This window comes from Apaloderma vittatum, unplaced genomic scaffold (genome assembly GCF_000703405.1).
Source record: "Apaloderma vittatum isolate BGI_N311 unplaced genomic scaffold, ASM70340v1 scaffold2107, whole genome shotgun sequence".
NCBI lineage: Eukaryota > Metazoa > Chordata > Aves > Trogoniformes > Trogonidae > Apaloderma > Apaloderma vittatum.
The window spans coordinates 3,721-26,665 of record NW_009726494.1 but is presented as its reverse complement, the minus strand read 5'-3'; the positions used below and the strand labels follow the sequence as shown (position 1 = coordinate 26,665).

Sequence of the window (22,945 nt, the reverse complement as noted above, 5' to 3'; positions counted from 1 at the left end):
TTCTGCCTCTTCTACCTGGCGTCCTGCTTCACCAACAAGGTGAGGGCGGGTCGTGGAGCCACCCTGTTCTCGGAGGGGGCGTGGGGGGAGGCAGAGGGAAATGCGGGGCGAGGTAAGTGCAGGGACCCAGGAGGAGGAATCACAGAATGGCATAGGCTGGAAGGCGAGTCCAACCTCCCTGTTTTTTGGGCAGGGACGCCACCGCTCGACTAGACCAGGCAACACATGGGGACCGAGCGGGAATCGAACCTGCGACCTCGGTGCTGATCATTGTTGCCAGCACCACGCTCAAAGCAGGGACGCCTCTCAACTAGATCAGGCTACTCAAGGCTCCATCCAACTTGGCCTTGAACACCTCCAGGGAGGGGGCAGCCACAACATCTCTGGGCAATTTATTCCAAAGTCTTGCCATGCTCATACTGAAGAACTTCTTCCTAAGATCCAGCCTAAATCTATTCTACTTCAACTTAAACCCATTTCCCCTTGTCCTATCACTGGACACTCTTGTAAAAAATCCCTCCCCAGCCTTCCTGTAGATTCCCTTCAGGTATTGGAAGTCAGCTGTTAGGTCCCCCCGAAGTCTTCTCTTTTCCAGGCTGAACAATCCCAGCTCCCGCAGCCTGTCCTCGTAGCAGAGGTGCTTCAGCCCCTGGATCATCCTTGTGGCCTGCTCTGAACATGCTCCAACAGATCTATGAGGAGGAGGAGGAAGGATGGTGCCCTCTGCCTGCCCTGCCCTGCTCAGGAAGAGCAGGAGGAGAGCCACTCCACGAGTGAAAAAGAAAAAAAGACCAAAACCAAACCCTGGCATTTCAGCTCAGAATCCCAGCACCATCCACCCCGGTGCGCGCTCAGAGCTGTGAAGGTGGCTGTCTGCTACCGCCATCGTGTTCCTCTGCATGTGACACCTTTCCCTTAGCACAATGCACAGGTTTCGATGCTGGCACATCGAGGAGAGTAAAAGGGTTGACGTATTATTCACATTGATGAGGTGTTGGTTACACAGACAGAAATGATGCTGCTTTGAAAGCACCTGTGATGCTGAATATGTTTTGTTATTGAGTGTCTTATCAACCACAGTCATTCCCAAAAGAAGATCTGCTAACTGGAACAATAGTACCAAGTATCCGAGGGAAAAATGTGAAATATTCAAAGTGTTACAGCAGTAGTGAACCAAGTACTAGCTTTCATGGACACTTTGACAATTTAATTAACATGTGAATTAAGGACACAAAGTCTCTTTTCTGTTGTGCAACTCAATTGCCTGTTGGAATTGCTGAAATGTCTACACAGAAGTAGGCTGAAGATGACAACGTGAATAAAATTGTGGAGTTTAAACGTAGTTTGGAGTAGTTTGTTCACTCTGAGAGGTGGAGAAGATAGAGTAATCCCTCCTTACTGACCTATTTATTAGAGAGAGTGTCTGTGTTTCTGGAGCAGATTTTTGAAAAAAAAATTATGTTTTTGAAACAACTAGGGTATGGATTTCCAGAGGGACAGTTAGAGAAGAGAAGCATTTTGGAGGTGTAAATGAAATCTTCTCAGCATTTGCCCCTTGGTTTCTCTTCCAAGGTACAAGAAATAGGCTAAAGGCCAGATGCGAAACAGTTTGTAGAGAGAGATAATACACTCGATTTGACACACTACTAGGAGGAGTGATTAGTTAAACAGAAAGAGGCCAGAAGAGCTGCCAGATTGCATCACATGCTGAAAAAAGTACTTGGCTTAATTATACTTGAGAGGAAGTTGGAAGGACTTTGACGTAATGCCTCCATTTTCAAGCCTGAATGTAGGTTTTAGTGTAATAAAGTTAAAAATAACCAGTTGTTGCAGGTGATATGTAAATACAAATGGAAGTATAGATATATGCAGATATATCGTCCCGATTTAAAACCTCTGTGGCAGTTCTGACAAGTGTATATGTAAATATGAGCCACTGTGAATCAACATGCCTTGTCTCTCTGTGCTGATGTCAGCTTCTTAGTGACACCCCACACACATAAAAACTGGACCTTGCAAAATGCTCAGCAGTTTCCTCTCTGTTGAAAGCTTACAGCTTCTGCTAGCTCCTGGAAAGAATGGCAGATGCCTTTCCTTTCCTCTGAGGAACCTTCAGTCATTCTCCTTTGCAGAAATAGTATTTATATACTTCATTATGGGAAGCTGTTAGATCCTGATAAGCATATCAAAAGGCAAATCTTTCTGCCTCATGTTTGCTTATATATATGTAGTGGGAAAAGGCACTAGCATCCACATGTGCAGACCCTGACAAAGCATGCTAAAGCAGTGATACAGAGGCTTTCCTTTTCTCCCCCATGTATTACATTTCCAAAGGGCTTTATGGACTGCTTATTATTTTACACACAATGTTGTGTAACCAGAATGTTAGGTCTGTAGGATGAGTTAATCAACAGGAGACAATTATGTTATTTGTCTTGACTCTGCCAGAGATTGCCTCTGTGGTGTAATATGGTTTTAATTGACAAGTGCTTGTGCTTTTTGCTCCTGTTAATCCTTTTCCCGTACAGTGTAGTGCATGGAGCCTGCTCAGAGAGTGAAAGAGTAAGACAGAAGCTGGCCTCCTGTCCATCGTTCAGTGTGTCCGCTCACTTTAGTGTCTGTTACCTTCCACAGTGACTGGGGCAGCATCCAGCAGTTCTGTCACGGGAAGAGAAATTGCTAAAAATATTTTTTTTGTCTTATTATTTTTCTTTATTTTGTTTCAAACTTTTTGTGTTTCTGTTGCTCTCGTGATTATTTGTTAATGTTGCATTGCTCTAGGTGTGTGTTGTCCATTAATTTGGTATTTGTTTTCCAGTATGTCCTGTCTGTCCTGAAATTTACCTACCCTACCCTTTTTCAAGGGTAAGTACCATTTTAAGAATACAGTTGTTTGAAAAATTACTTGAATCAGTAAATATCCTTCTGTTCCATGCTAAAGCTAATTGTAGAACCTCTTGTCATTACTGGCTTTTGCTGTCTAGAAAACATACTTCTTCATGAAGCCTTAGTAAAGCATGCGTTAATGTATCTCAGTTAATTTTTAAACATCATGATCGTGATGTAATTAAGATATATAGACTCCATTTTAGACTCTCATTTTGCTGAAAGTCTTAGGCTTCAGCACAGAAAATAGTAATTATAGTACAGCCTTCTGCCTTTGGAAATGGCACTCATGGATAATGTGCAGTGGTGGTGTATTTTTTCACCATGCTAGTGAAAACCAACCTAAAACCCACCTTCAGGCATACACAAATACCATATTGCTTATTTTCATGCATAGCCATTGTTGTAATTCTGCATTACAAGTCACTATCATATCTTAATGACTGTAAAAAATTCAGTCTTTTTCAAGTATCCATATATATCATCAGTGCTGTTAATAATTTGTGAAACATTTAGTGAAGATCTGGAGTCTTAGGGTCAAGACTTCACACATTTGTTCTTTTGAGATAATAGTAAAATCTACATACACCAGATATCTGTAAATCCTTTACTGCTGCTTACTATGACATATTTTTGCCTAACTTGCTGCCCTAGGACTGCAATCAACTCTAGCTATAGTTGTCTTGGGAATCTCCATTTTCTTTGACTGTACTCAGCTCTAGTAAATATGCAACAAATGTTTTCTTCAGTTCTGACACACACACACACGGGCACACACACACACACACACACATGGACTGTCTCTTGGACAAGGCTTATATGGGGAAAAGGTTTTGGGCAATATATGTAAAATACAGATGTGGTAAATCAACAGTAAAAAAACGTATTTCAGTGGCAAGCAACTCCCTTGTACAGTCTGTGTCACTACAGCTATTTCCTTTTTCTATTATTTGGAAATGCATCTCAACATCTTAATGTATTTCCCTAAGTTCTGGCTTTTAAAGGTGTCCTTTTCTGCAAAGTTATTAAGTGGTTCAGATGCACTTTCATTTAGAGTGATGACAGATGAGCAGAAGAGGAAAAGAATGTTATTCTCAGATCATGCTGTTACTGTTGTCATTGTTTCTGTTCCCTATATAATCTGAGACTATTTTGTGTAGTGCTGAGCATCTGAAACTCTTACTAACTTCAAATTCTGTCCTTAAAACCTGAGACAAGAGGAAATTCTTCACGATAAAGTTGATGGGAATTCACCGCTGACTTGGAATAGAGCATGACCACGCCTGTAGCAAACGTCAGGATTACCTGGCTTTTAAGCTCTTGTACGCTCACATCTAAAAAAAAAAAGTGAAATGAGCTGAGATAGTAGCATTAAATATTCATCATATCCATGGGGACAGTGAGCTTGCTCTTCTCTGACACCGTCCAAGTGTATGTAATACCGCATAGAGTGGATAGTTATTTATTTGTGCATGTGTGAGAGAGATTTAAAATAATTGCTTAAATGTATTGCAGTCATAGAATCATAGAATGATTTGGGTTGGAAAGGCCTCAAAGATCATCTAGTTCCAATCCACGTGCCGTGGCAGGGACATCTCCCGCTAGACCAGGTTGCTTAATGCTCCATCCAGCCTGGCCTTGAACACTTCCAGGGATGGAGCATCCACAGCTTCTCTGGGCAACCTGTGCCAGTGCCTCACCTCCCTCATGTTAAGGAACTTCTTCCTTAGATTTAGTCTAAACCTACACCCTTCCAGCTTCCATGCGTTAGCCCCTGTCCTATCACTACAGGCCCTTGTAAAAAGTCCCTCCCCAGCCTTCTTGTAGGCCCCCTTCAGGTACTGGAAGGCTGCTATAACGGCTCCCCAGACCCTTCTCTTGCCCAGGCTGAACACGCCTAACTCTCTCAGGCTGTCCTCGTAGGAGAGGTGCTCCAGCCCTTGACCATCTTGGTAGCCCTCCTCTGGACTCACTCCAACAGCTCCATGTCTTTCTTGTGTTGGGGGCTCCAGAGCTGGATGCAATATTCCGGGTGGGGTCTCACAAGGGCAGAGTAGAGGGGCAGAATCCCCCCCCTCGACCTGCTGGTCACTCATCTCTTGATGCATCCCAGAATACGGGTGGCTTTCTGGACTGCAGGCGCGCACTGTTGGCTCATGTTGAACTTATCGTCCACCAACACACCCAAGTTCTTCTCCCCAGGACTGCCCTCAATCCACTCATTGCCCAGCCTGTATCTGTGCTTGGGATTGCCTCAGCTCAGGTGCAGGACCCTACACTTGGCCTTGTTAAACTTTGTGAGGTTGGCCTGTGCCCACATCTCAAGCCCATCAAGGTCCTTCTGGATGGCATCCCTGCCCTCCAGTGTGTCAGCGGCACCACACAACTTTGTGTCATTGGCAGACTTGCTGAGGGTGCACTCGATGTCACTGTCCATGTCACCAACAAAGATGTTAGGTACCAGTCCCAGTGCTGATCCTTGAGAGACACCACTTGTCGCTGGTCTCCACTTGGACACTGAGCCATTGACCGCAACTCTTTGAGTGCAATCTTCCAGCCAGTTCCTTATCCACTGAGTGATCCATCCATCAAATCTGTGTCTTTCCAACTTGGAGACCAAGATGTTGTGTGGGACAGTGTCAAAGGCCTTGCACAAGTCCAGGTAGATGCCATCAGTTGCTCTTCCCTTGACAATTGATTCTGTTACTCCAGTGAACGGGAATAATAGATAAAACCACTTCTATACCTGTTTACAGACGTTAATGTGATTTAATGTTTTAGTACAATATCTCTGAACTGTGTTAGATAGTCAAGGATTTTCACCCAAGACATGAAACACTTTTCTGAAAATGGGAAGAAGGAGGTTAATCACTTATTCTGAAGCTTAAAACAAATTCAGTGTGCATCACTACTAATTTTAAGTCATCTGCGAGCATTTCTAATGCCTTGCGTACTATTTTCATGATAGAGTAAGGAAAGCCTTTATGGTAAGGATATGTCATTAGTTAAGTCGGTGCAGAATGTATATAACTGTCTTAGACTTTTTCAATGAGGAAACCTCAGTATTGTGGCTTGTACGCAAGATTATCTGGCTGTAAAGATGTTTTCTCTGGAGACTCTGAATCAGAGGCTCATGCAGCATAATGACATTATTGTTGATGACACTTCACTTGCCACACAAGGTGTAGTGGGGATGGGAAAGCAATCTGCATTTGGGGGAATTTGTAGTCTAAGCCCAGCATGAATAACCACGGGAAGTCTCAGAGCCAATGTTTGAAACTGTTAGGACTATGCACGTCATCCTTGCGCTTACTACTTCAGCTGAAGAGAGTATTTGAATCCTGAAATCATGTTGATTTGTTTTAACAATAACAGTTCATGTATGAAAAGATGTTAATCTCATCACAAACCTTGCCTCACTTGCATCTTCAGATCATTATGCCTGTAACATCGCTATAATTATTGTAAAACTTGCGTGGGAAGAGATGATAAAATGGGGATTCAGTAACATGACTAAGGTAATTGTGGTGGATGATAATTTACAAAACATTCGAAACAGAATGGTGGAAGAAACAGAGTACTAGAAAATTTGGAGGAAATGACGGCCCACAAAAATGGAAGATTCAAAGAGGAATAGTGACATCCGTGGAAACCTAGAGATAACGATACATAACTGGAGTCATGTGTGTGCTGTGAGAAATTGCATAGATCCTAAGGTTGTGCTCCATGTGGTTAAAAGGACGAACAATTCAGAGGTGCCATTTTCTTTCTGTTTTAGGTGGCAGACATTAGTGGGTGCACTTCTGCTTCATGTCTCCTGGAAGCTGGGCTGGGTGGAGATAAACTTGTGTTCAAGGTACTGTGATGTTTTCAGTATCTGGTAAACACCTATTTTCTGTAGTTGGGTTATGACATAGTTAAGTCAGCTGTGGAAGTTACTGACTTGCTAAAATATAAGTCGGTGTGTGTGTGTGTTCTGCTTCAGAGGTGTAGGAGAGATCTTGTGTTTTAGTCTAATGAATGTTCAATGACACACACTTCAAATGATTACTGGTATAAAATGAATTCAATTTAACCTTGATAACACAATGAAAAGATCATAGCCATTAGTGAACACTATAAGGATAATTTATCCAACCACCTATCCACATCTGGATTATTTTATAGTATTATAAGAGAAACCTTAGTGATGTTTTAGATAAGAGCATTGACACACCCTTCCCCAAAAGCTCAGTGCAGTGAAGTCCACAAATGTAATCTCCTTTCTTGAAGAAGTGTGTCCCATAAATGGGAATCATTCACCCTTACCTTACTCTAGCATTTACAGTCGCACAGCAAGAGCAGCCATTGCAGTACAGGGTTGGTGTAATAAACTCCAAATTAAAAGGTGCTTTGCAGATGAAGATCATCTGCTTGAACTGAGTGTGATGACAACTCAGACAGTCATCCCTCACACTGTACTGTGCTCACGTGGATCCATTCCGTGGTATGTGGCGTATCTTTTTTTTATTTCATAAAATGTAATAATTTAGAAGATGTATCCTCCCAGCAACTGTGGAATCTCCATCTCTGGAGGTATTCAAAACTGCACTGAACAATGCCCTGAGTAATGTGACATGACTCTGAAGCTGGGGAGCATTGGACTAGATGACTGCCAGAGTTCCCTTCTAACTGTAGGGCTTTTTCAGGGATTCTGTATTAGCAAATGACAACTGATTAATTTTCTGTTTAGGATTTAAACAGTTGGCTTGCAATACTGAATTGCCTGATTTGGAATGACATCCCGCGTGCGTGTCAAAGGAACCAGACTAAGTTCTGTTTTCGTGTCCATGCAAGTGATTATATCACTACTGAAACTTGAGTCAAGTTTGCTGTAAATAGAAACAGAGTTTAACTTCCTACTTTTTATCATACTATTCTAACTATCCTATCTTTTATGATGTAGATGAAGTGAGAATACTGGTGTAAAAGCTGTCAGTTATATTGGTAGAGGCAGGATTAGGGTCCAAACCTTGCTTTAGTGGCAGTTACTGATAAATATATTATTGTCAAGTTTATATTGTTCATTCAGTTTTTGTCTTCACAGAACAGTCTAAAGTTCAGCTTTTCATAACTAGATGGTTACTTTTGCTTTAAATCGTGAAATTTAAGAAGTTGAATCTTTTTTTCTATCTCAGAAAAGATATTTGCTTTTTTTCCAAACTTGGCAGACAGCAAATACTGGTCAGGAACAATTTTCTGCTTTTGAAGAGGATTTTTTTTCCTAAGAAAAGTTTTGGTGAAGAATTACTTCATGTTTTGACTTGACACCACTAGATGTCAGCACACTATAGGAAAAGTGGTTAAAACATATCTTGAGAAACCTCTTCATTGGTTTAGCTAATACAGAATGCCTTTTCTAGAATAGACTGAATGAAATGACCAGGATTAATTGACATGCTTTGGCTGTAATTCAGCCAATTACTTAAGCACGAGTTGAAATCTGTTGTTCCTCAGAAGAATTAGGCACATGCTTTAATGCTTTGCTGAACTGGACTTGTAGCATGTACCTCCTGTCTTAAAAAAAAACCCCACAAAACAACAAGAAAACCCCAAACCCAAACAACCAAAAAACTCCCCAACAAGCAAACATAATATTTCAAAGCTTCTGTCTACCACTTCCTCTCAAGCTCCTTCCCCCTCCAAAGGTCAGGACATTTCCCCCATCTTAGAGAGTAATGATCTCTGAATCTGTCTGGTGATTTGGGTGGGGTTTTTTGTGTGTATGTGTAGGATACTTAAGAATGCCGTATGCAGTCGCCAGCCTTGTCGTGCTTCGGATAATAAACTGCTTCCCATTTGTTTGTATATTTCCAAAAAGCCTCAGTATTTCTGGCGTGTGGAATGATCTCATGCTTGTGAGCCTGTTCACGTTATCCCAAAGTGTCTCAGCAGAATTATTTTATTACATAGAGACCATCACCCTTTGTCTCACGTCAGGAATACTAGCTTCACAATAAAGACCAAATAAAGACATAATACTCAGAGAAGTTTGTCTTAGATTCTGTGGATAGCCTGCTTTTCTTCTGCTTTTCCTCCAGTACTCCCAACTGTAAGAGGCTCTGTCACCATCCTCATTCCTTCTAAAGGGTGAATGGTGACTGTCTGCAAAACTTATATCCAAAGCAAGGGCTCTGTGGAGTGCAGAAGAATATGCATAATGCTTCCAGTGCTGCCGTCTGCCACCCAGCTTCTGCCTGACCCTTGTAGGCACCTAAGTCCTAAGGCATTTCTCATAGCACTGTTTTTTCCCCACAGCCAGGCGGCAGCTCAGAGCCTTGTGTAAACCAAAGCTCCAAAGCACGATTTAGGGGAAGCTACCCGTTGACTTTAGTGGGTTTTGGCTCTAGCCTTGCAACCACAAGCTCATCACTTCTTTGATGTCGCTGAGCTTTCCTGTTTTGCATGTACATCACTGTACTGGCAATGGAAGAAGTAACTAATTAGTTTACATACAGGACAGGTTGTTGGTGCTGACACGTTACATCAAACATTGATGCATTCTTTTCCGGTCCTAAAATTCCCACTTGGCATCATAAAATTCTATCCTTACGTCACAGAAAAATCACCTGAAGTCCTTTTCCGTTACACTTCACAATATTGCATTGGAGATGAAAATATATTTGGGATTCCTAGAATTTAGTGGTGGGGAACATGAAAGAGAGTTATGTTCTAAATGAAAAATTCAGTTTTCATCATGTATTCCTTTCATTTTCCCAGCCCTCCTTTCTTTTCTTCCTTCCTTCTTTCTTCCATTTGTTGCAGTTCCAATAGGGTGAGGGTATTTTTATTGGTGTCTGATGTGAACTTGTTGGTAATAAGATATCAGAGTTTTAGATCCTGGTCTTGGTGAAATTCCAGCTGAAGTCTTAAAAAAAAGTGGTTTTTATAAGAAGTGATGAAGACTGTCCCAAAAACCAGAGCAAATATTTATGCCAGTGGAAGGATGAAAGATTACTCTATTTACATTACCCTGGGATTTTGATTTAAAAAAAAAAAAAGAAAATGTGATGTTTAGGTTTTTTTCCCTTGTCTGTGGTTTCATGAATCCTTGAGCATGTTTTGTCTCCATTCAGACTTCTGATTTCATAGTTTAGTGGTCTGTTTTTCTTGTGTTCCATGAAGTGTAGTAGTGTAGCGGTACCTATAACTCTGTTTTAATTCCTGCACGCTGGTTTGAAATGTAATCCAGGTTAAGGAACTACATTTTGTTTTGAGAACCAGCATTATTCACTAACACTTTCTTGACTTGAACTGAAAGCTTGGAAAGACTGAATGGAGGTGGCAGTGTCTTCAGTCCTGGGAAGTCTTTGGATCAGGCATTTAGATCACTGCTTCTCCTATTCTGCATTGCTCATAACCTTGCAGTGTTCTCTCTGAAATTTACCACCTACCTGATCTCTTTTTCCTCTTGAGAACTAAGATCAAAAAAGGAAAAGTGCAAATTCTGAAGCCCCTTCTCAGAATTGAAACCTGACCCTACTGCAGTAACCACAGCTGGAAAAAAAAATCAAATCAGTCTGTGATGACTTCATTCCTCCATTAGCTGTCAAACTGCCTCTAGGAGTTTGGCTTAGTCAAAGGAGCAACATAGGAAATCTCAAGAGACAGGCTCCCACAGAGACAATCTGATCTTTAGGAAGAATGTCTTTGTAAATCTGGCTGTGAAATAAATGTGTGGGTGGGCAAGTGTATTTGTACATAGTGAAAATGTGTGCTGTCTGTGCAAGTACACCATTTTATGTCTTCATTTGTAAAGTTTTCTTCCTTTTAGAGCACATCAAGGAAATAGGTCGAAATTTCTCTCCCCTAAAACCAGCAGGAGTAACTGCTATGAAACAAACAAATTTGCAAGGAGAGGAGCCAGGGGAAGAGGAAAAGAAAGAAAATATATCTGCAGGTAGCTCCCATCTGGGGTTAGATAAAGTCATTAATTTCTGTCTCGGACTTCTTTACTACATGGGAGGAATACTGAACAATCAGACAATGAATTTAATATGGACATCTTTGAAATACATGTGCATATATACATACTATTATATTCCTTGCAAGTAGCTCTTGCTGACTGTATGTAAACAGAATGTGGTGAAGTAATGGGATTTTAATTGTTTTCACAGGTCTGAAATCCTGTCATGGCTTCCTGCTTCAGTACTGTTTGTTGGCATTATTTATGCCGGCTCCAGGGCACTGTCTAGATTGGTAAGAAATGCACAAGTACAAGTCAGTTCTTCATTACCTCCACTTTACGAGCAAAGAACTTTCTCTTCATACAATGTGTTTAATACTGTTCCTGAGTTGGGGGGAAAGAAGGGAGGAGGGGTTTAACTAATACATACATTGTTAATGGTGCTAGAATAGCTGTCCAATCTTATGAAGTGTAGAGCAGTGTCAAAAAGTGCTTCTGCGGCAGTCCAGAGCACTCAGCATCTCTCCAGTGTACTCGGTGTTTTGCAGAACAAATCCTCAGTCACCTAAATTGCGCTAATAGGGGAGAAATTGAAGAATTTACTATCTGTAACTTTGCAAAAGGGGGAAAGGGGCACTGGGATTTGTGGAAAGTCCTTCCAGGAACAGGATGAAGACCATTTCAGTGAGAGGCTTTTGGTGCTTTACATGATTGGGAAAAAAAAAAATTGAAAATTGGAAAGAGATTATGGGAAGGGTTAGATTAATCAGTTTTGTGATCCATTTGAATCACAATAACCTGCCAAATGTTTAGGGGATATCAAATCTGCTTTCATTAAAGCTGAAGGCTTTAATGTCTTTCTTAAAAAAAACAACAAAAACCCACAAAACGGTGACATGAATTTTTAAAAAACAATATTTTACTGGTGTTATGCAGCCTACGAGGCCAGATTCTGCACTAATGTCTTTCTGCTTTCTGTCAATGCATCTTAATCTCATTCCAGAGCCAGCTCGTTCCTGCCAGCTCCTAAACCCCAAGAAGGATCAAAAGGAAATTTTTCACAAGATTCTGCTTATAGCGATCCCTTGAACATAGAATCATAGAATCCATTGGGCTGGAAGGGACCTTTAAAGGTCATCTAATCCAAGCCCTCTGCACTAAACAGGGACGTCTTTAACTGGGTCAGACTGTTCAGAGCCCCATCACACCTGACCTGGAATGTCTCCAGGGATGATGCCTCCACCTCTCCAGGCAACCTGTTCCAGTGTTTCACCACCCTCATTGTAAAAAATTTCTTCCTTATATCCAGTCTAAATCTACGCTCTTGTGGTGTAAAACTGTTACCCCTTGTCCTGTTAGAGCAGGCCTTGCTAAAAAGATTGCTTCCATCTTTTTTATAGGTTCCCATTAAGTACTGGCAGGCTGCTGTAAGGTCTCGCTGGAGCCTTCTCTTCTCCAGACTGAACAACCCCAACTCTCTCAGCCTATTTTCATCGGAGACATGTTCCAGCCTTCTGATTATTTTTATTGGCTGTCCTCTGGGCCTGCTCCAACAGGTCCATCCAAGTGGAGAGGGCAGAAAAGGATAGGAGGTCCCTGTCCTCATCTCAGGCCCAAGTGACCTTCAGAAAGCACAGAGGTGTACTCGGAAGCCTCATCCATGCCTCCGCATTAGCTCTGTCTTGGGGTGTTTGCATTTACTTCCTCTTGGTTCCCTGTCAAAGCAAGTTCCACTGGGCTTCCCTGGTGAACACTGGGCAAAGATCCCGAAGGAGAGTCCTGCCTAGAAACAGCAATAAAGCCTTGACAGCAGTATCTTTTTTGCCTGCTTATCTGCTATTTCTTCTTACTTCCTAATCATCCCATAAGTTGTGTTGTTGTTTCCCTCCTGCTCTGGTCAGTCAAGAGTGAGATGCACTGGAGTGGCAAAGGGGCTGCGAGTGGTTTTGATTTGTATCCCAAACCTTTCTTAAGGAGCATCTCCCATTTCTGAATGGCTTTGTGTTGTAAATGAATGGAGATCTAGAGGCCTACATCTGTGGCCATTTTAGGAGGAAAGACAAAAGGACACGTAGTGTTAGGTCGTATTTACTAGGTATATTTTAATTAAGTGGGTTTATTCCTAAAGCAGAAATTACATTTGCTTTTTTAATCAAAGCCCATTTTCATCACTCCTGTATATGGGCAGAGCTACAATCTTAATCTGTGTCCCTCTCCCTGAAGGAGCTGAAAGTCTGCCCTGTCCAGGACTTCAGGGCTGGAACTGGAGGAGAGCTGCTTAGCTCTGGGCTGTGATTCATTAACAGAAGTATGCAGAGCTGGGAGGGTGGGTTTGTACAGAGTTTATTCACCCTGCCTGCCCAACCAGTAAACCTTTCCTTTCCTAAGTATTAAGCCCACTTACAAATTTACGAAGAGCTCACATCAAAGACAATAGACATATGGAGAAGGTTAACTGGGCTAGGCAGACTGGAGACGTTTTTGGCTCCAAAACACATTTGGGAGAGCCAAAAGCAGGGGAGAGGAAAGAAAAACCCAATAAATTGGCTTCACAAAAGGAAGAATGTAAATTCTACTGTCAAGTTGCCCTGTGCATAGATATTTCTTTTATTTCCTATTATTGTGTCAGGCTCAGGATGCTTATATTAGGTACTTCTGGTTTTATGTTCTCAGTTGTCCAGCAACAGGATTGAGAGTTGGTTTTCAGAACTGGGCTAACAACTTCCTGCTGGTTGTGTCTGTGTGATTTTTCATTCCTTGCTAATTTAGAGGTGTTAAAAGTTATCTTGGTCTAACTGTTGTGTTTATGGATCCACCCAACTTGTCATTATGACTAAAAATGTTTAATTAGCGAGACTTACAGAGCTTTATGAAACAAAAGTCCAGAAAAACTGATTTCTGAATACAAAGTAAAATTTCAGAGTTGTTTGTTGCTTGTATCGCCTGATACTTAAGAGGCATGGACATTGCTGAGAAATTAACTCATTCTCTACTCATGTGATTTAAATACTATACATAAGCGGGGAAATGCAGCTTCCTAAAACTGCCTTAGTGTTGAGATTATCTTAATCAGAGCAGATAATTGTTTCTATTTCAACTGTCTGAGAGACTATGAATCTGATTTTGGGGAAGTGTTATGAACCACTATTTCTGGTTGGATTTGCCTGGGGCAATGGGTGTTTGATTCATTATTGTTATCATTGGGGTTTGTTTCTTAATGATTTCATATTGGGATGGTGTCCAGATACCTCAGTGGGTATTATTTCAACATCATTTGTGTATGAACTGCTACATTTCTGCACTAATTTTGGGCAGCTCTTCCTAGCAATAACTGATAGCAATCACCTAAAATCATCTTGCCCGGAATTCTGTTGCTAGGACTTACACTGTATTCTTAGTACCGGGAGACAGAGATGGGAAAACTGATTAGAACTGTTTACTATGAAGGCTGCAGATATTTTAACTGAGAGGCAAAACTAGAGGCAGAAACTCGGAGCAAATCTCACCAGGGAAGCTGTATAGAAGCAAACAGACTGAGCCCTTGAAAGTGGGAGAAGAAGCAAGCAAGGTCTGCATTTAAAGCTGCTCATGTCACATAATAGTGATTGGAATGGGTCTAAGTCTCTCTTAGATGTGGTGTGAGTTTACAGCTTAAAAACCAAACCCAAACCCGCAAACATGGGGGAAAGCTGTCCCTAAGAGGAGTGCCCTTTCCTGTGTGTGTGACTGTTCTGGATTGATTTGGGTGTTTTTGTTCTTTCCCAATGGCAGCCAATTCCAGTGTTCCTCACTGTGCACAGCGCAGCTGAAGTTATAACCTGTGGGTTCCAGAAGTTTGTGCAGAAAGAGGTAATTCATCTATTGGTACACTCCAGGTACCTCCTGTGATAAAATTGACCTGTAAAAAGACACTTGATTTCTTTTAATATGGGCATTAGGGCTATGTGCTTTTCTAGTCTCTCTGTGATGGCTAGTCATTAATGAGAACCAGAGAGAGCTTTGCTGTTGACAGGTATCTATTATTGATGTTTTCATTTCCCCTTTAGTTGATTAAACACTGTAAATATGTATCGACAGTTTGATCTGCATTCTTAAGACTGGCTTGGTCCTCGTTGTTTTTTCCTTTGAAAATTAGTATTGCCTTTCTTTCATGCCCCATGTTAAGAATTGTTGTTTGAGCTGAGACGAGGGAGGACTGGGTCCTTAGATCCTACCAGTGTAATGTATCTAGTATTTGATATATTGTATGATTATAGACAGATGACATCTCCACACAAAATGCAGAAAAAATTGTGCATTTTTGGATTTGTTTTGGGTGCTTGCGAATCTTTCCCAAGACCAGGAGAGTAATTCTTGCTCCCTTTAGTAAGAGCTGTATTGTTTTTCACAAACTGTATGAGAGATCCCTTTTTCTGGGCTCTGAAATACTTTTCTAATTTACTAGAGAGCTGCTGTGTGAAGTAACACTGGGAAATCATTCATCACAGAGTTTTTTCTACAGTGGCCCCTGGCTTGCTGTGGAAGGGACCTTCCATTCGTTATCTCTGTGATGTATATAAAAGACAAATAAACAGCTCACGTTTGCTACTTCTGGAAAACTGAAGAAGTCACTAAGGTTATGCCTAAGGGACATAGCAGTGTGTACCATGGCATGTCCCTGTGGCATTGCCCTCTGATTAGTATCCCTGTTAAGTAATTAATATTTTCTTTCTAGCTCGCATGTTTATGTCTCCTCCCTTGGAAAGCAAAAGCACTATGGACAAGGATAACGCAAGCACAGGTCTTGCTGGGGAGGTTCTGGAGAATAATTTCAGACCAAAGAATTGAGAAACTCTCATGAGTTTAGACCAAGGCTAATTTGGCTGGAGTAGTACCTAATTAATTAAGAATACCCAGTATTTGAGTACATGCAATACGTAGTTACTGCATAGTTTAAGTTTGAGGGCTGGGTATGAAGTTCACGTCTGGTTTTAGATTTACCTGCTAGTAAGTAATCTGAAAATAAAAAACAAGTTGAAGTAGGCTAATCTGTAGTCCTAGTACCTTTTTTCAAAATAAATTTGGTAAGCAATGCTCAAACATAATGGGCTGTCAAGTGTTGCTCACTGGATTTTTAATGTGTTTGGTGCAGTAAGATTAGCTCTCATCACTTTCCCATTTTTGAAAGGAGAAAGCAATATCTCACCTTTTTAATTTTAACTTTTTTCATCATATTTTCTTTTTTGCAGCAGACCTCTCATCTGAAAGTCTGTAGGTAAGCTTTTAAAACTGCCTTGATTCAGATTCAAACTTATTTTGGCTCCAGCTTCTGTATTTGCTTCAGATAATGGCACCAAAACAATAAAGAATGTAAGGCACATTCCCGTGGGCAGTGAGGCTAAATTGCAACATAAGAGTAATTAAATATTTTTTAAATATATTTTTCTTTTTGTTTTTTAACAATTGCTTAAATAGAGGCTTTTTTTGTCCTTATGAAAATAAAAAAAAAGCCAGAAGGCCAGTCCTCCTGAATAGCAAAACAGTGCTTGGAAAGGAGATAGACATCAAGTTTGAAGTTCCAGTGGGTGATCTTAAACAGTAAGAGAAAGATAATTAATGTGATATAAAATAGCTAAAAATGCCTTTTCTAGAAGAGAAAAGGTGAGTGATATCCAGTTATGCTAGAATCATTCATATTAAGCTCATTACCCTCATTGCCCCTAGTTGTTTAGGCTTCAAAAAGGAGATAGAAAGAGACAAAGAGAATTCGGCCAGTGGTGTAATAAAAGCTTCATTCTTCCCCCCCATCCCCTTGAAGAATGCATATTTGCTGTCCTTCACATTCTGTAATCTTTTAGTTGTACTTAGACTGGATAATGTTGCGTTATGATTTATTGTACATAGAGGCGCCACTTTCCTAATTTCTTCGTGTTTTTTTCCATTATCGGACTTACTGTGGCCTTGTTTTCACCACTGGGTTGTTCTCAAGGATAGCAAGTTTTTTATCTTTATTCTGTCTTTTTCTATGCCCTTAGAGAACTGGAAAATAAGCTGCAGAAGCAAATGTTTGTTATTAATAGCGGCAGTCCACACAAATTCTACACCGGTGTATTCAGTGTAGCCTGTAGAAATACGGACTCAGCCACAGGTTATGAATTTATTTAGTCCAGGTCAGTGGACCAGGGGAGGACGTGTGTTGTCCTAAAGGCATTTCTAGTGTAATATCACTCACTCCCACTTTGCACTGTGTTCTGGAGCCACACCATAAATTTTAAAGGAGTTACCTCTGCCGAAACTGTCGTAATAGGCAGTTCTCCGTAACGAAACAACTTTTTGGTAGGTGTTCACGCAATTGTTTGATTTTGGCTTTCTGAAGCAGCTTAGGGAAGTTGCATGGCAAGTGAAGAGTAATATTCCCTACCAAAAAACGTGTTTTCATCACTGCTGAGATGTTTTGTGCTGCTTCTCTTCTCATACAATTTTGCTGTGTACAAGTTATGAAGAATGCATGATGTAAAACTTAATTTTGGGGACATAAATTACTTTTTAAATATGGAATAAAAATTGAACAAATTAAATGTCAGGGTAAAACGGAGTGAAATTGCCTGTACATTGCTAGGAGTACAAAGCCAGGTTATGAGCTTTTTGGTCTTGTTTGTTGTTTTTTTTTCTCTTCTTCACAGTGTCCTGTTCCTCCTGGTAGCAGCAGTGTGCCTTCCTTTATGCGACACAGAGGTGAGCTCTGCTTTGGAAAGCCACTGTAGTTAGACCTTGGTGTCTGACATCTCATGAGCATATGAGGGATGCAGCTTTTACTTTCAAGCTAGAGTGAGATTCCTGTGAAGGAATTGTAGATGTGGCAAATTGCTGTGTGGTAGTCCAGTTGATTTTAATGTGTTTCCATCATGGTAAAACCTCTTTGGTGCAGGTGGTGGCTAGGAGAACCATGGTTTTACTTCTTATAGAGCTTAGAGCAGAATATTTAGGTTTGAATTAATTTCACATACTTTCAGGAGGTTCCTAAATTAGCTTTATAATCACTCTACATGCTTTCTGTAGCTATTGGAGAAAGAAAGGAGGTACCTCCAGAGAGTGCTGTTCCTTGGAGGTGCTTTTTTTTTTTGGAAGGCTGCTTCCGTGTTTTAGATACATGAGGTCAGGTGGGATGAATCTAGTAACTTGTCTGGATGCGTCTGATGAAATGTCGCCATCAGAAGTGTTTCACCTGTGTTGACTCCCTTCGTAGTCCACGGCGCAGAGCAGGAAGTTCTGGTGTATAATTCATCTCCCTTGAAAACAGGCATCTAAAAATATGCCAGGTGAACTCCTCTCAGAAATGTGTATTTTTCCCCAGTGACTGTGAAGAGAAGCCTGCCTTGCTCAGAGGCAGGTGTTTGTTTAAAGCTCTCTTTGGGATACTCTTTGGTTAGTGAGAGCCTTGGGGAGAGAGACTGCTTAGCTGCTGCAGGGGCTGAGAGGGGAAAGGAGACAAGACAACAACCTTAATGACGTTCCTCTGATCCTCTTGCTCCTCCCTAACTGACAATATAAGTCTAAATGTTCTCAGGTTGTTTAAAATGTTGTACGTATCTGAAAGGAATAGAGCTATCCTCACCAAAACTAGCTGAAAGCCTGGGTAACTGGCTTATGCCAGGTCTCTAAGCAGGACAGGAAAAGTTTTAGTCCTCCTAGTTTTCTTCAGTCATCTTCTTTTTCATTGTAGCATAGCTCCCATTCCTTGTACTTGCTTTGTGAAGCTAACTACAGGGAAATAGTGATACTTGTGTTTACATGAACGTGCATTTATTTATGTAGATATTCTTTATTGCAGTTTGACCCAAATGGTTATTTATGGGCTCTAATCCACTTGATCTGTGTTGGTAAGTCAGTTTCTTTTCAAAAAAGAATTAGGAAGAATAAATGTGTCTGAGAAGCAAATCAACTTTATTATGAAGTTACTGATATTTAAACTTCTCGATATAAGAAACATTTGGAAAGAATGATGTAGCTCCGTAAAGATAAGAAAGTGTGTTCCTTTTATAGCTTTTATTTTGGAAACAACAGAATAAACTAGATCTTGCAGTCACTTAACAGTGGATGAGAAAATGTATGTCAAATTTTAATTAGTATTAGGCTTTCATGGGAGTTTTTTATGGTTGCCTACTAAGAGGCACTTCTTTCTGAGGGGAGAAGAAACATCAAAAAGCCCCAAGCAGTAACTTGTAGTTGGAGCACACACTGATTTTATTTTAAAGCTGACAAAATATTCTAAAGTATCACGAAATATGTTCCCAGAAGAAAGATGTTGAAATGTTGGGGTTTTTTATGCAATCATACATGCTTTAAAAAAAAAAACAAAAAACAATAAATTGTATGACCTGTCAGGTCTTTTTCAGGCTAAACATTGATTTGGATAAATCACAGTTCTTCTCTGAAAAGCTAGAAACAGCCAGACCCAGAAAATCTTAAGAAAAGAAGAATAGTAATTTTTAACTAGGAGATTTGTGTCTTTTGGGGCATTAGGCTGGATAAGAAGGGACTTATATTTGGTTCTTAGCTGTCCTGTAGACTTAATGAGTGACTCATTCATATGCTAAGTCTTGTCTGCAAATTTAGGATGATTCCCTCTTCATTTTGTCTATTTATACTGTAACATTTTCAGGGCAGAGTTTATGTATTGTATGTATTTGTGTCTAGGAAGGTCTAGAGATCTTACTGGAAAATGTTGTTAACATAAAAATAAGAAATAATGTGTTTTATTTTTCCTTTAGGAAATGTTATAGGGTAAACATTTGCTCATTTCGATAAAATATAAAGCTAAGGATTTTTCACGTCAAATACCTGTTTTCTGTAACGAGTGATGTTATTGCATTCTTAAAGCCTCATTTGTAGAGCACTGCTAGGCCACGGAGGTGCAAAGCTGCTTGAAAAGTCTACGGGAGACCTCTTCTGTGTGCTTGAAAAGTGCAGGAAGTGCTAACATAATGTTTATGCTCAAAATACAGCTTCTTTACGTTTCTCTTGTTTTTGAGAGAAAGTTGTTGATGTGACTGTTGGTGGGGTTTTTTTTGTGTAATTATATTTCCTATCAACTAACACAGAATAAAGATGCTACAAAACCAGGCAAACACAAACTTATCATGCCGTTAATTAAGACTGCATTAGGGAAAGGATATATGTTCTAGCCTTCAGCTTGACTAACGGAGGCAGAATTGAGGATATCTATTACGTAGTGTTCTACTGGATTTGCTTTTTATGTTCTGGTGGTCTTTATGAATCAGAAAAAAACACCGTAAAGCCTTGAAGAAAAGGTCTGAAAAAACAAGAGCCTGAACCTCTATTGTTCCTTCCTTGTGAGTGCTTAAAGCTTTTCCCAGAATAGAAATGGGAGCTAACCAAGAGATGGGTAGGTCAAGAATGTAGAGAACATGGAGACTCTAGAGCTGAGAGAAACAGGAAAGACAGCTCAGAGTCAACAGCTATAGGGGTCTACATAGATGAACACATCATATAAGTTACCCCAAAAATGGGATGAGCTGAAGAACCCATTCTGCAAGACATACACACTTGCTTCATAGTTGCTGTGGCCCTGAGCTAGAAGTTGTCTATTCTTCAGCAGCACTATTAGAAATGCATATCGTGACAGTGCTCTGCAATGATAACACTTTGAAAACCATTAATTTGAAGGGATAAGTTCATTTTACTCATAGTGTGGGCATCCTTTGTGCCATGTTGCTAAACTAATTCAGAAGGGTTTCACGTCTGCTGGTTGCTTGTCAGAGTGTTTGCATGTTATGGCAATTACACATGTAATTTCAATTACAGGGGCTTACAAAGTATTTCACAAGTTATGGAAACCTAGCTCTTTAAGGTAATATGTTTTCATATTCTTTTAAAAATAAAGATATTGCTATCAAAGAGGGTTAGAGACACATCTGTGTAGTAGCCAGGTAAACTGTCGGGTTCTCTGCGTTATCAGCATGAGCTGGGCCACTCTTGGTTAATCATTAATGACTTCTCTTGCAAGAGCAGCCTTATTGTTGGTAACAATAGCATGTGGTTGTTGATAGTTATACTGCTAACTTGAACACTGAATTAGTTTTAAACAGTGTATTATCAAAGAGTGATGACTCAGGCTGGAAGAAGAACCTCTAATTACTGTTACAGGCATTAAGTGGAAATGTTAGCGTGTGTCAGCCTTGAACTCTACGTGGTTTGAATCTGTCAGTATCTGCCATTGTGACAGTCTCAAAAGTGTTCAGCTGCTGGTGTGTCTTGCCATAGGACTGGAATGGCTGAGAACCTTGAAACCTTGCACTAATCCAATGTGCATGTTGGAACTTCAGCCAGACAATAATTGTTTTCAAAGCAGGTGGCATTACATGTTCCCAGTGTTCATAATCTTCAGTTGTCTGTACGTATGAAGATGAGTATGTTGCCACCGCATACTATATGTGCGTACATAATGCATGTGTGTGTAGAATATGGAAGAGATGCCATCCAGAAGGACCTTGACAGGCTTGAGAAATGGGCCAGTGCAAACTGCTTGAGCTTCAACAAGTCAAAACACAAGGTCTTGCACCTGGGTTGGGCTACTCCCAGACATAAATACAAACTGGGCACAGAGTGGGTTGAGAGTAGCCCTGAAGAGAAGGTTTGGAGGGTATTGATAGACGAGAAGCTCAGCATGAGCCGGCACCGTGCTCATGCAGCCCAACCCTGTCCTGGGATGCGTTAAGAAGAGTGTGACCAGCAGATCAAGAGAGGTGATTCTCCTCCTTTACTCTGCTCTTGTGAGGCCCCACCTCGAATACTGCGTCCAGTTCTGGTATCCCCACCACAAGGGGAACATAGATCTGTTGGAACATGATAGACGAGAAGCTCAGCATGAGCCGGCACCGTGCTCATGCAGCCCAACCCTGTCCTGGGATGCGTTAAGAAGAGTGTGACCAGCAGATCAAGAGAGGTGATTCTCCTCCTTTACTCTGCTCTTGTGAGGCCCCACCTCGAATACTGCGTCCAGTTCTGGTATCCCCACCACAAGGGGAACATAGATCTGTTGGAACAAGGCCAGAGGAGGGCCACAAAGATGATCCAGGGGCTGGAGCACCTCTGCTATGAGGACAGGCTGCAGGAGCTGGGATTGTTCAGTCTAGAAGAGAAGACTCTGGGGGAACCTTATAACTGCCTTCCAATACCTGAAGGGAACCTATAGGAAGGCTCTTTTACAAGAGTGTCCACTGATAGAACAAGGAGTAGTAGGTTTAAACTGAAGGAGAACAGGTTTACATTGGATGTTAGGAAGAAATTCTTCAGTACGAGGGTGGCAAGACTCTGGAATAGATTGCCCAGAGAGGTTGTGACTGCCCCCTCCCTGGAGATGTTCAAGAGCAGGCTGGATGAGGCCTTCAGCAACCTGGTCTAATTAAGGGCATCCCTGCCCATGGCAGGGAGGTTGGATTAGATGATCTTTAAGGTCCCTTCCAACCTAAGACATTCCATGATTCTATTTAAAACCCTTTTCTCACCTCTTTTTAAAGGGTCCAAATTTTAGTCAAGTCTCACTTTATATTCTCTTTGAGACCCTCACTGACATAATAACAACAGAAATGATGTGCAAATGATATCTAAATTAATATGTTGATTCATATATTGATATTATAATATGAATAGATAATGTCTACAATGTATATAATTATAATTATAATATTCAGTAATTATAGCATTCTGTCATTATACAATATTAAGTAATATTAAGTAATATACAGTAATACTACTTAATATACTGATCTCTTATGCCAAATGAACTGCATTACTAAAATAACACCTTTTCTTTCCCTTCTCTCCTAGTGATCTGGACCAACAGTACATCAACTATGTATTCAGGTAAAATGAATAATCCTTTCATACACCATAGCTGGTTTTATGTGGTATATGTTTTCATTTTCAACCGTGGCTCATTTAGGAAACTCAAGGTACCACTACTTAAATATATTTATTTAGTAGGACTTTCATTGAAAGAACAGTGCTAAGCTGAATGACTTAGCAGCTGATTTTTTTTTGGCTCCGGTTATAGGTGGACATGCCAGTATAGCCCTGGGGAGGTAGCAAGGTATTAATTATGAATTTTTTAAT

General features: G+C 40.7%; 1 protein-coding gene across 1 annotated transcript; it reads left to right on the top strand.

The window, feature by feature from the left end:
* Positions 1-6: 6 nt before the first annotated feature.
* Positions 7-22,696, top strand: TMEM241 (transmembrane protein 241; the record flags this gene model as incomplete). Its single annotated transcript, XM_009873286.1, has 10 exons — positions 7-39; positions 2,819-2,865; positions 6,665-6,742; positions 11,043-11,124; positions 14,603-14,680; positions 16,060-16,085; positions 17,494-17,545; positions 18,642-18,690; positions 20,636-20,681; positions 22,661-22,696. Coding segments are annotated over 10 exons (527 nt in total), but the record flags the coding sequence as incomplete, so codon positions are not given.
* Positions 22,697-22,945: the final 249 nt, after the last annotated feature.